The sequence below is a fragment of the Euleptes europaea genome, chromosome 3 (assembly GCF_029931775.1).
Source record: "Euleptes europaea isolate rEulEur1 chromosome 3, rEulEur1.hap1, whole genome shotgun sequence".
Lineage (NCBI taxonomy): Eukaryota > Metazoa > Chordata > Lepidosauria > Squamata > Sphaerodactylidae > Euleptes > Euleptes europaea.
In genome coordinates this window covers 33,760,799-33,774,450 of record NC_079314.1, presented here as the reverse complement: position 1 = coordinate 33,774,450, position 13,652 = coordinate 33,760,799, and the positions used below count along the sequence as shown (strand labels likewise).

Sequence of the window (13,652 nt, the reverse complement as noted above, 5' to 3'; positions counted from 1 at the left end):
TGGGGAAGGAGAGAGGAGGCGCAACGTGCCCAGTTCAGCCCAAAGCCTTGGGCTGGCCACACTAAGGTTAAATAAGAGGATACCTTAGAAGCAGGGCTGGTCTTGTCTCAACCTGACCAGGCAAAAAGGCTAAAATGGGCAAAGGTTCTTGGGCAGGAAACCCTTCAAGATGTTGTTTTTCCTGCCACCAATACTATTTATTGTTGTATATAAAATGTTACATATTAAAGGCACTTCAAGATTCTTAACGGTGTGTGCAGTCACAGTTAATCTTGTAAGGAAGGTCCTCGTGCATTCCTCTGCTTCAGGGGTCCCCAACCTTTTTAAGCCTATGGGCACCTTTGGAATTCTGCCACAGGGTGCTGGGCGCAATCACACAATGGCTGCTGCGGGAGACGGGGCCACACACACCCAGAGAAAGCCCAAGTGCCGAGGAGAGATGTAATTTAAACAACACACTGGGAAACAGGAATGAGAAAAAGAACACAACCAACACTGTAGTTAGTGGCAGCTGCCACCAAAGCAACTTTATTTTAATCTGCACAGCCAATTAGATTTTCAGTAGCCAATCAGAAGCCATGCTGGGCAAGAGCCCCAACTGACCACACCAATTTTGAAAACACTGCGTAGATACCAATAAAGGTGTCAATGGGCACCATGGGGCCCACATGCACCACATTGGGGACCCCTGCCCTACTTGTTTGGCATGCAGGAAGTTGCCCTTAACATGCCAGCGATGTGCATACTCGTTGGGTGAAAAGTCCAGTGCTGCCCCACGAACTCCAGCAAATTTCCTGTGCAAAATGCTGGTTTCGTTGTGTGTTGGGCACCAAGGCAGCAGGGGTTGGCAGGGTCCTGCTTTGACTCTCTTAGCTATTTCCTTCGGGGCCAGTCCAAATGGCAGGGTGGGGCAGCCATATTTTCCAGGGTCTCAATGAAGGAGAGCACAGTCCAAGAAATGTGACCCACTCCAGGATACTTCACACGCTCACAAAGAGTGCAGCTTTTGCACAGATGACATGCAAAAATGTAAGGCAACTCCTTGCTGTATTAACAGTCAAGACTGTCACCCCATCTTGTTTAAATGCATAAATGGGAAATTTGTATTTTTTTATAAAAGTGAATTAGGGGGTATAAAAACAAATCTAAACAAATACCGGTAAGCCTGAGTTTGAGAACTGGCTCCAAACCAGTTTCTGTAGCTCTGTTCAGTTTCTGAAGGAGTTTCTCCTTTAAAAACCTGAGATGTATGTGGTGGAACTTGTGTGAAAGGAAGAATCTTCAAGCACCATTTAACTCCCCTCAGATATGCCATATGAGATCCAAAGACCCCGGAGCAGAGGCTGGCCCCAGCTTCCACCCTGGCAGGGGTGCCACTAAACTTTACAAATCAGTCGCTCCAACCACAACTGTGGCGCAGTAGCTCTGCATGTAGTTTTGCACACAGAAGGTCCCAGGTTCAATCTCTGACAATGAGCAGATTCCAGGAAAGGGCTTCTTCTGCAGGAGAGATGCTACTGCCACCCAGAGCAGCTAATCCTGGGCCAGAGCAGACAGTGGCAAAGGCCTGATGAGGTGGCAGGTTGCAGCGCAGGTGGAATGGACTGTATTGCTGCAAGCACAGGGTCACCTTATGGAATGGCTCTACACGTTCAGTGCAAACAGAAACACAGCGCAGCAAGCAAACAGAGAAAAAGCAGGCCCTTTCTTCTTGCTGTGCTATTTTTCATGCAAAGAGGGAACTGCCGGCAGTCGGAAGAGGACCATTCTGCATGTGCGGACCAGGCACCATCTGGTTCACCCATGCAAAGCCGCCATGAGGCTACAGAATAGATGGCAGGTAGTAGGTTTCACCCTGTGCGGAGATAAAGGGGACCATGCCAGGAAGGAAAAGCGCACCTCGCTATGTTCGTGTGCTGATTCCACTCCCAGGGATCCAGTTTGACCTCGGGTTGACAACTCCGGATTGAGAAATTCCTGGAGATTTCGGGGCAGTGTCTGTGGAGGGGAACATTTGGGAAACAATTTCTCCTAGAATCTACAGCGTACTAGAGTGTTTGCCCTCGGGAGCAGCCGTTGCCTCCAGGGGAACTGATCTCTGTCGTCTGGAGATCAACTGTAATTCCGGGAAACTAACAGAATACATGAAAGATAATACACGAGAACAGAATCATGAGAGATGGAAATCCTTTTATGAATATATTAAAAGCACCAGACAAAAGAGCTAGTCAAATCAAATTACTATTATGTTATGAAAATATGGAAGACGGTATTATAAAGAGGGGTAGAGATTGTTAGATACCAACAAAATGAAATGTAAATAATATTATTTTCCCTTTCCCTATTTTTTCCCTCTGTATATCTACTTATTAATGAAAAAAATAAAAACATATGCAATGAGAACTATAATTCCGGGAGAACTCCAGGCCCCACCTGGAGGTTGGCAACCCTACCTATGCCCTCTCCTTTCCCCCCCCCCTTCTCGCTTCACTCACATCTTTGCAACGTTTCCATACAAATCAATGGACATTCCTTTGCACGGGCTCCTTCCACGCGCCCCTCCTCCTCTTTCTCCAGGAGGCGGGGCTCCCTATGCAAATATAGTCGCTTCTGGAAACGCCCCCTCGGGAAGCCGGCGAACCAAGTCTTTGGAAAGAGGCTGCCAATCATTGGAGTGGGCGAGCCACTTCTTCCGCCTTCGATCGATGCTCTCGGCACTCCCCGCCTTCTGACGTCGCAAGATGGCGGCGCCCACTCACTGAGCGGCGGAGTCGCGGTGGCGGCGGCTGCAACCAGCGTGGGGCGATGCTGCGGGGGTTGGCGACGGCGGCGCTGCGGGGGTGGAAGGCGACGGCGGAGAGGGCGGCGGCAGGGATCCCCAGTAAGGCGCTCGGCCCCGTGCAGCTCGGACTCAGGGCCTAGGGATGCCAACCTCCAGGTGGAGCCTGGTGTTCTCCCGGAAGTGCAGCTGATCTCCAGAGTGCGGAGATCAGTTCCCCTGGAGGAAACTCACAGTGGGTCGCCGTGTTAGTCTGTCTGCAGTAGTAGAAAAGAGCAAGAGTCCAGTAGCACCTGAAAGACTAACAAAAAAAAAATCGTTAGTCTTTCAGGTGCTACTGGACTCTTGCTCTTTTGTACTCCTGGAGGAAACGGTAGCGTTAGAGGGTAGAGTTTATGGAACCACACACCCACCGAGATATCTGCTCTCCCCAAACTCTGCCCTCCCTAGGCCCCGTCCCCAAATCTCCGGGACTTTCCCAGCCCAGAGTTGGCAACCCTGCGGTTTCGAATCAGAATTGCCCGAATGTCTTGTTTACGATTATCCGCCAGAAAACCCCTTTTTCTCTAACACGAGTTTTAAAATGTCTAAATCGGGTTTTTTTAACAGCCTTAATATGAGCAGATGACATTGAGGTAGCGACAGGGTGGGTCATCCTCTTGGAGGCGTGATACGTAGTGGATGTTTGGTGCTCTTTGCCCCATTCTCAGTCAGTTCTGCAGCAGCGTTACACAAACATGAAGGGAATTAAGGAAGCAACCCTATTCCTTGCATTAGTAATGTCTCAGTGCTCCGCCTGGTGAATTTCTGCTTGTTACATTGGCACTGCAGGGAAAAAAACCATGCCAGCCCAGGACAGAAATAGTCACCTTAATAAGCATCCCTTGATGCAGTTAGCATCAGAAGGAAGATGATGGAGCATCCCAACAGCTTCTTGGCTGCCTCTTGCATCGTCTGTTGGAATTCACAGCAACCTCTTGATGCTTTCTAGCTCAGGAACATACATATTTATTTATTTCCTTTATTTATACCCTGCCTTTCTCTCCAATAGGAGCCCAAAGACGCTTACATCATTCTCCTCTCCTCCATTTTATCCTCACAACACCCTAGATTGAGAGTGTGTGTCTAGATTGAGAGTGTGTGACTGGCCCAGTGTAACCAAGCAAGCTTCCATGGCAGAGTGGCGATTCACACCTGGGTCTCCCTGATCCTACCCACCCATCAAAGAAATGCTCACAAAGAAAGCCATAGACTGAGATCCTGTCTTCATCTCAGTTTGTATAATGAATGCACAGTGATCTTGAGTACTATGGTTTTGTATTGTTGGCGGGGCAGTGTGATTAAAAGTGCATCAACAGCCATTAAATGATCTTGCAGTCCACTTCTTACTTCCCTTTACTTGGAAATCTTTTAAACTGTAGAATACACAATCCATTTAAAGTCTACCCTAGGGTACCAAAAAATAAAATAAAAAAGAACAACTTCCAAACTGATACACTCTAGTTCCTTCCTGCCACCAAACTCTTCTCAACAGATGAGCCATGCCTCCTGGTGAGCCAAGTTTTACGAATCTACGTAGAAATATTACTGAAGCCAAGATGGGAAGGAAAGAATAGGAGATACGGAGGAGAGGATGCAAGGGGTGTGTGGCATACAGAAGAGAGACGTTCCTTTGTGTATACAAGCATATTTACCAGCATGTCATGAAAACGATGCTATTCTGTGGTTTAGAAACTCTGGCCAAGCAATTCCTACAGTGTTTTAGCTTGAACTGGGCATTGTGAGTGGGAGTGTCATACTTTTAAAATTAATGGTGCATGGGAACTGGGTGCTGTGAGGGAACAGATTCTGCTGGAGAGGCTCAGTTGCTGATAGAGGCTGTGTTTACCTGGCAAAGAGAGGAGATGGCACGGCCAGCAAGGTGTGAGAGTGGATAGGCTCAGAGCAGGAGAAGCCATTCTTCGTGTATGCGAACTGTGAAGGGCTTTAACCAGCCCTTTGAACTGAACTTGGACTTTGATCAGTAACCAATGGCATTCTTTCAGCACTGGTGTTATACACAAAGACCAAATCATCCCAACTAGTAAGGGGAGCTGCATTTCATACTATCTGAATCTGTTTCGAAACTTAAAAACAAGCCCCTTAGGGGGATGGTGTTCTCAGAAAGGCAGGGCTGTTTATGCTGTCTAAAACTCAAGAAAGAGAAGATACATGGAGGTGCAGCTCTGTTGTTCAATAACTACCCAGAAGGAAAATGCTCCTCTTTGTATTGCATTGAAAATATTCTGGAGATGTGTGGAATGTCACAGTTTATAACAACTCTTCCCCTCCCTGCCAATCTTTCTCTGTTTAGGAATGTCACCGTTTAAAACAACTCTTCCCCTCCTTCAAACAGCAAGGAGTTATGCCAGGCCAGTCCGGAAAAGGAAGCCAGGTTTGTATTATGAATTATTCTGCGGATGTGTTCTGTGCCATTCCAAAAGCTTGCTGTCGTGTTCTATTAATGCCATAAGACTAGCGTAATTTGCCATATCACCTTTTTGGGGTCGAAGTATTCTCCTGTCCTGGATATCATTAATCTGTCTTCCTGAGCCTTAGTAGAGAAGTGAAATGTTCTACCTTTTGAAATGTTGCTGACCAGACTGACACAAATCTGCCATCCATTCTGGTGTCCTGTTGGCTCAATAAGAATGTTGAGCTGGTTTCCTTATGACTTCTGAGCCACTAAAGCTTTCTCAGCTGGAATCTCTCTCTACTCTGCAAGGCACTTCCCTATTCTATTTCTGCCAAGGGCCGAAGAAAGCTTTCGTTGCAGTCTGTTCAAGCACCAACTTGTTAGGTCCAGAAATATCAAGCTGGTGGAAACAGAAAGCTAAACTAGAGTGATTTTGGTCAAAGGCAGAACTTAGGTTTATATATTCTGTTCTTTGCAGAAATCCCCAGCCAATTGGATGACATTCCTCCTACGATGTTGTTGAAAAATTACGCCCAGGTCCCAGTTATCAACAAGTAAGGTTTATAAATCCAGAATTGTGTCAAAAGAAGGTGGCGGGGGAAATGGTAAAGCTAGATGGTGCTTGTGCTGCACTATGTTGTCCTTAACTCTGCTACCTCCCAAATTATTGTTCAGTGAAGCATGGAGAAGAGGGTACTAAGGTCCCATTTTACTGGGTGGGATAATGATCATCATGATCTCCTGATCCTATTAAAATTGTCCCTCCTTTTGCATGCTTCTTGTTTGCTTACACTAACATTCCAGGATAAAAGAAGGTTCTCGAGACTGTAATTTTTATTCTAAATCTCAAGGGACATGATTTCCTTGACCTTAAAATTCCTTGAGGCTGCTCTCAAAATGCTAAGCTGTCCAGGGGACAGAAACAAAGGAACTCTGTGCTTTTTCCCCATAGGGTGGATGATGTCGTGAAAAGATTGCTGTCACTGGAAATGGCAAGCCAGGTCAGTTTTCCGTTATGTGCGTGACTTAGTTTTTTTGGAACAGGACTATCCAAGCTTTATTTATTTATTTATTTACAAAGTGTATACCCCACCTATCTGTTGTTGTCAGGACCACCGAGGGGGCTAACATTAAAAATATACATGCATGCCCCACCAAACGGTTAATTAGATGGCAGTATCAACAAACAGCGCTATTTGATGTAACTTTCTTTTAACTATGCCATAAAGGGCACTTTTTAATATCTTCATTCCTTTTGTACCCTTTGTGTATTATGTTTTTATGCCAATAAAGGAATGATGATGATGATGATGATGATATACATGCATGATAAAAACCAAACAAAAACACATAATTAAAACCAAGCTAAAATGCTCATATAAAAAAATAAAAACAGTAGTTCTACTAGTTCTATAGCGCTCTAGAGTCCTAAAAGCACAACTCCTACCTATGCTGTAGGCTGGGGAGATGACCCTTTGACAAAAGAGTTTCCATCTAGACGTTAGGAAGAATTTTCTAACAATTAGAGCGATTCCTCAGTGGAACAGGCTTCCTTGGGAGGTGGTAAGCTCTCCTTCCCTGGAGAGGGTAAGAAGAGGTAAGATGGCCATCTGTCAGCAATGCTGATTCTATGACCTTAAGCAGATGATGAGAGGGAGGGCATCCTGGCCATCTTCTGGGCATGGAGTAGGGGTCACTGGCAGTGAGGGGGGAGGGAGTGAGTTGTGAATTTCCTGCATTGTGCAGGGGGTTGGACTAGATGACTTTGGTGATCCCTTCCAACTCTATGATTCTATGGTTAGAATATTTCCTACAAAAGCTAGATCAGTTTCTTGCCAGGCCCTTCACAGTCCCAATGGGCATCATGGAATTCATGGTCATTGACTGCAGATATGTTTTGTGCCTTCTCCTTTTGCTTTCAGAGGGAGAAACTGAAAATAAAGAAAGAGCAGCTGGCTGACAAAGTGCGGAGGTCCCCCAAAGACTGTGGTTCTATTGAAGTTCGAAGTAAGCAGAAACAACCACAGTGGAAGCTACCAGCTGTGTTTCAGTATCCCATACGAGCCCTGCAACATTGATCAAGGGGAAATCAGAAAGGCCTCCTTTGGGCTTGAGGGCACCTGGCCTACAAAGCAGTGTTGATCCCAGTTCAGATGGTGAGGTGTCAGCTTTCAAAAATGTAATGTTCACAAATTGCGGTGTTGCTCAAACCGAGGGAGCAGGTAAAATGACACACACACCCAAAAAAAACTAGAAAAAGAGACCCTGTCAGAGATGAGCAATACCCAAACTCATGCACTGGCCAATTCAGGAAGAAATCTCCCCATCTGTATTACAGAGAGTGTGGGTGCTTGGACTGGAAAAGAATTATCTCCTACCCCCAAATTTCATAAATATGTCCCTCCTTGTGGATGGATGCTGGTAGCTATTCCTTTTTTTAAAAAAGCATGTGAGGCCTATATTTTCTACCAGAGTACCCAGCTAGCCCAATATTGTCAGATTTCAGAAGCTAAACAGGGTCGGCCTTGGTTAGTACTCGGGTGGGAGACCACCAGGGAAGTCCAGGGTTGCTACACAGAGAAAGGCAATGGCAAACCACCTCTGTTTGTTTCTTGTCTTGAAAACCCCACGGGTTCACCATAAGTCATCTGTGACTTGACAGCACTTACCACCACCACCTAATGCTGCTTGCTGCTGTTCATGTGGGAACAAAGCAAATCAGACTGGCCTCGCCATGAAGCAGTTGCTTTGGGTAGACATTTGCAGAGGATGCTCCCTGGTGTCAAAACAAACTTCAGTTTGTTCAGTTCAGAGAAGGTTTTGGCATTTTTATTTCAGAAGGAGCCCTTGAAAACTTCCTTGTGACAGTCACACACTTTGTTAGAACAAAGAAGCCAGAGATGTCAGGATGCTGCCAATTAATCAGAAGGGAATGACTTCCTTAATGGAGCCCCGTGGCTTTCCCCCCACCCTCACCCCACCCTCAGGATTTCAAAGCGATTTTTTTTTAGCTTGTCAAGACAAAGAAAAAGTGTTCTTGGCACCAGGTTGGCACCAGCTGGAACTTAGTTTGTCTTTCTCAGCAGTGCTTCTGGCCTCACAGAGTCTGTCCTGCCGCAGCCTTCAAGACTGACAAGGTTGGAATTGCCAGTTAGCTCTTCCCATTTGGATAGCTGCTATTGGTGGCGGCTGCTCCAAAGTAGCAGCCCTCCATTCTGCCAGGTCTTCTGGCGGAGGCTGGACAGCCGCCTCTTTGGCAAGCGCAAGCCGTTTCCTGGGCTTGATCCCACCTCTGTGGTTCTACCAATGCTAGAAGCTTCACCAAATTCTGAGGCTGAGCATCTTTTTAAAACGTTTTAACATCTTTTGGGTTGAGTGTTGATGAGTGGGGGAGCTTAGCTTTACATTTTTATCTGTTTAATTGGATGGAATTGGGCCCCAATGGAATTTAATTTTTTGTTGTTGTTGCTACCTAGTCCTGAGCATTCCAGAAGGAAATATTGGTGGTCACCTCCCATTTGCAACCTGTTATCATTGCATAGAGACATCCGTTTCTGCTTGCACCTCTAAGCTTCTTGCAACTCCAGGTTTCGAAACCACAGTGAGGCAATGGTGCCAAGAGGGCTGTGTGGCAGGAAGTAGCGCTGTCGGAAGAACATTTTTTGCGCAAACGGCTGCAACTGACTACTGCACGGCAAACGCCGGTGTTGGGTAGAGGCTGCTCAGGATGGTGTCTTGGCACTTAGAGGTCCTCCTTCAACCCCTGGCCCTGGATAGAGCACATTAGTGATTCTGGTGTTGGTGTCCCTGCTTTCCCTCCTATATAAAAAAGCTTGAAGTCACGGACACAGCCTCTTTGTCCCTTTGTGAACAAAAGCAGCCCCTTAACCATGCCCTCTGGGCCCAGTCAGGACAGCCAGGATTTTATTTGATTTCTTGCAATGTTAGCAAGTGAGCATTTGCACGTACCCATTCACCTGTCGCACTTTGGTACCATTTGCATGGCCTGTTCAGCGAGGAGCAAACCATTGCCGTTCCCCTTCTCTTTTGCCTGCCGCTGAGAAGTAGTGGCTGTCCCGTAGTCTCTTGCAGTGAGGACTGATTTAAACATGATGCTGGCTGAAGCAAGAGCAGTCTTCCATGGGACTTTGCACAGGCAGAGTGTCCTGTTTAAACTGGGCTGCTTGGCATGGCTAGAAACCCAGTTCAGGTGAGATGCCAGCCACGTGCAAAGGCCCACAGCTGAGTTAATTTGCCTCACCAGCACCACATTTAAATCAAGGCAAAAATCCAAGAGGATGAAGGACACTGCTTCCCAGAAGGATATGCTCACCAGTTACTTCTGCCCAGGCACCTATGGGTCATTACACTTTACTCCCAAACTGCTCACATTGTCTCTCGCAAGCTGCCATGGGGAAGCACCAGTAATCTATTGCTGGACCTTTCTGTAGTAATACAAGACCAAACTGGCTTGGGTTAAGTGCAAACCCTAGAGTGACAGCGGTACATCCACCAGTGACTTGGGGATATAAATCCCTTGATGAAGACACCCAAAGCTATGTCTTTGACCATTTGCTGTTCAAGCACAATTTTAAAAATAGGAGTAAGAAAATGTTCCATCATAAGCACTCCTATATTGCTCCGCTTCCTACAGTGACTTTTGTTTGTCATTCTAGTTGCCTACTTGACAGCCAGGATCCGCGCACTCCAGGAGCATCTTCATAGGCACCCCAAGGTGATTTTCTTTGAAGCAAGTTGTTTATGTGTTATTACCTATGTAAGGGATGTGTGCCCTGACCCGGAGGGCCCAGGCTGGCCAGTTCTTGGAAACTAAGCAGGTTCAGCCCTGGTTAGTACTTGGATGGGGGACCACCAGGGAAGACCACAGTTGCTACGTAGAGGCAGGCAATGGCAAACCACCTCTGTTCATCTCTTTTGCCTTGAAAACCCTAATGGGGTCACCATAAGTCAGCTGCGACTTGATAGTACTTTCCATCACCAAGAGATGTGTCTCCAGTGGTCCCCTAAAATTGCTGTGGCTTCCGTTGAACACAAGCACTTGAAGCTGCCTTATACTGAATCAGTCCATTGGTTCCTCAAGATCTGTGTTGGCTACTCAAATTGGCAGGGGGTCTCCAGAGTCTAAAGCAGAGGTCTTTCACATCATGCACTGTGTGGTCCTTTTAACTGACGGTGTTGGGGATTGAACCTGGGGTCTTCTGCCTGCCATACAAGATGCTCTACCACTGAGCCACAGCCTCTCCTCTACTGCTTCCTTCAGATTAAAATGCATTTTTAAACCTGGAGGGAATGTGTGGCCCAATGGCAGAGCTCCTGCCTTGTGGGCTGAAGGCCCTGGTAGCAGATGTTAGGACAGATGTGCTTCTCACTGGGACCCTGCAGAGCACTTGCCAGTCAAGAGTGGAGACTGATGAGCGTGGTGGACCATATGCTCTGATCTGGTATACAGCCAAAGGAAAAGCCTAAGAAAGTGCGATCAAATACAAAAAATAAATCATCAATGTACCTCTTATATGCCACCATGTGTTCTAAGTATGGGTTATTATAGATGTGTTTCTTTTCCAATTCTATCATATAAATATTGGCAACGGAGGGTGTGCATGCTGACCCCATTGCTACGCCTTTTGTTTGGATGTAAAACTGATCCAGGAATCTGAAAAAAATATTCTCTTGGTTGTTTATGTTGTATTGCGGTGTTGGAATGATGAGCTGGGTATAATTGGATTATATAAATAAGCACTTAGGCTTTTCATTTGGCTGTGTGCTGTAATATGTGTTTCTCCTTTGGTCACAGCGTAAGTTGTATTTTGTTTGTCTGATCTGGTATACAGCAGCTTCAGACCTTTGTATATATAATAAAGATGGATGTTCAACTTGTTTGTTTTGGAAGCCACCCTGAGATGCAGCTGTTCATATTCCCAACCACAGTGAAGAATGTCCTTTCCTTCCACCAAGGAAGCCACAGCTGTTTATATTCACTTAAATCTTTTTCTGGAGAGACTGCATCCTTCCTTCAGCACATTGCCTTCAGTGAAACTTTGCAATATGTGAATAAATGTAAAAGGTAACGGTAGTCCCCTGTGCAAGCACCAGGTCATTACTGACCCATGGGGTGATGTCGCAGACTGTGTTTACGGGGTGGTTTGCCAGTGCCTTCTCCAGTCATCTTCCCTTTACCCCCAGCAAGCTGGGTATTCATTTCACCGACCTCGGAAGGATGGAAGGCGGAGTCAACCTTGAGCCGGCTACCTGAAACCGACGTCCGTCGGGATCGAACTCAGGTCGTGAGCAGAGTTTTTGACTGCAGTACTGCAGCTTACCACTCTGCGCCACGGGGCTCTATGAATAAATCTAAGCAGTACATTAAGAAAACAGTTCAGTAACTATCAGCTGATAGCCCTGTATGTGCCCCCGACGGCAGCGAATAAACCTCTGCCCCTTCCCCAGGACAAAGCAAACCGCCGCCTAATGCTGATGATCGTCGACCGGCAGAAGATGCTGCTGAAGGCCCTGCGCCACTCACAGTATGACGTCTTTGAGAATACATGCAAGCAGCTGGACATTGAGTACACCGTTCCCCCACCGTACCGCCGGACGCCCACCAAGCGCTGGCTGGTGAAGAAAGCCTTTTGCATAAAGGTATGGGGACAGTGCCTGGCTCTGGTTCCCCAGACAGCAGCCTCTGGAGCAGGGGGGTCCCCAAACTCTTTGAGCCTGCAGGCACCTTTGGAGTGCTGCACAGGGCAGCAGGAACAGTCACAAAATGCCTGCCACAGAAGGTGGGGCCAGTCACAAAATGTCAGGGGAGGGTAAGGTTATATGTTAACTCTAGCCAGCGTGGTGTAGTGGTTAAGAACAGTGGACAGTAATCTGGAGAATGGGGTTTGATTCCTCGCTCCTCCATATGAAGCCTGCTGGGTGACTTTAGGCTAGTCACACTCTCAGCCTCACCTACCTCACAGGGTGCCTGTTGTGGGGAGGGGAAGGGAAGTTGATTGTAAGCTGGTTTGAGACTCCTTAAGGTAGAGAAAAGTGGGGTATAAAAACCAACTGTTCTCTTAATAGTACCTCTTCAACATTTCAGGTAGGAGCTCTGTTTAACAATGCCTTTTAATCTTCCCAGTCCATCAGTAGCCCTGCTGGGCAAAAGTCCCACCTAGCCCCACCAACTTTCTAAAAGCAGCTGGAGGGCATCACGTTGGGGACCTCTGCTCTGGGTTACTGGAAAGCTCAGCTCGCACATAACAGAATGTTGGCTGGAACAGACAAAATAGTCATGCAGAGCATAGGAAGATGAATTTAGGAAACAAATTAGGAAGGAATTAATAGGCAAGCAGCTAGATTTGCCCAGTGACCTATGGAAAACCAGCTAGCATGGTGTAGTGGTTAAGAGCAGTTGTTTAGAGTGGTAGACTCTAATCTGGAGAACCAGGTTTGATTCCCCACTCCTCCACATGAGTGACAGACACGAATCTGGTGAACCGGGTTGGTTTCCCCACTCTTCTACATGAAGCCAGCTGGGTGTCCTTGGGCTAGTCACACTCTCTCAGCCTCACCTTCCTCACAGGGTGTCTGTTGTGGGGAGGGGAGGGGAAGGGAAGGTGATTGTAAGCTGGTTTGATTCTTCCTTAAGTGGTAGAGAAAGTTGGCATATAAAAACCAGCTCTTCTTCTTCTAGCCCCTTTGTGAGGTGATGGAGAAACTGTCCTACCTGTCAGTTTGCGATAACCTGAATTTGACCATTAATTAGGAATGGGTTCAGAGTCCAAATAACAAATGCATTTCTCTTTGCGGAGCAAGGGAGCACTAATTAATATGGGTGCTAGACAGGATCTCTTTAAAGTCCTTTTATATGGCTAGCTGTAGTTCAACATTCCTTAGCAAAATTTGGCATGTTTGTTTTGGGTGAACAGTATCGTAAATGCAACATAGCTTCTGGATCTGGGGGTATTAATAGCCTCCCTGATCAGCACTTAAAGGCAGCAGCAGGGGGTCTTTAGCCCTGTCAGATGTCCCTGGAAATCCAGGGTGGCAGTCATGGCTGGGAAGCCATGAGCCATTAGGGGCCAGGGACAGTGGCAGAGGGTTGACACTGGGGGGAAACCCTCCAGTATTTCTTTTTAAAGATTTGTGCCCGTCCTTTTGGTTAACTTATAGTCAAGAGGGCTCACAAGAAACAGATTAATTGCAACAGAAACATGACCCGAAGTGTTGTGCGTTATCCCGGTTTACAGCAGATCATCATTTCTCTCCATTTCTCTTCCTCTCGCTCATTAACCCTTTCAGGTCTTCGAAGAGGTAAAGAAGCGGAAAGCTCTTGAGAAATTAAAACAGAGGCAAGGGCGCGCCAAAGCAGCAAAGGATCGAGCGCTGCCAAATGAAGGAACCCCAGTATAA

The 13,652-nt window shown here is 46.7% G+C and overlaps 1 protein-coding gene across 1 annotated transcript; it reads left to right on the top strand.

Annotated features, from left to right (window-relative positions):
* Positions 1-2,805: 2,805 nt before the first annotated feature.
* MRPS15 (mitochondrial ribosomal protein S15) lies at positions 2,806-13,652 on the top strand. Its single transcript, XM_056847549.1, has 8 exons — positions 2,806-2,888; positions 5,158-5,213; positions 5,713-5,788; positions 6,187-6,235; positions 7,157-7,241; positions 9,911-9,969; positions 11,703-11,894; positions 13,542-13,652. The coding sequence occupies exons 1-8, from the start codon at positions 2,806-2,808 to the stop codon at positions 13,650-13,652; spliced, it is 711 nt and encodes a 236-aa protein (XP_056703527.1).

Excerpts from the sequence above, each read along its gene's own strand:
- MRPS15 (XM_056847549.1), top strand. The coding sequence starts at position 2,806 with ATGCTGCGGGGGTTGGCGACGGCGGCGCTGCGGGGGTGGAAGGCGACG. Across the intron at positions 5,789-6,186 it reads CAGGTCCCAGTTATCAACAA|GGTGGATGATGTCGTGAAAA; the intron begins GTAAGGTTTATA and ends TTTTCCCCATAG. Across the intron at positions 7,242-9,910 it reads TGGTTCTATTGAAGTTCGAA|TTGCCTACTTGACAGCCAGG; the intron begins GTAAGCAGAAAC and ends TTGTCATTCTAG.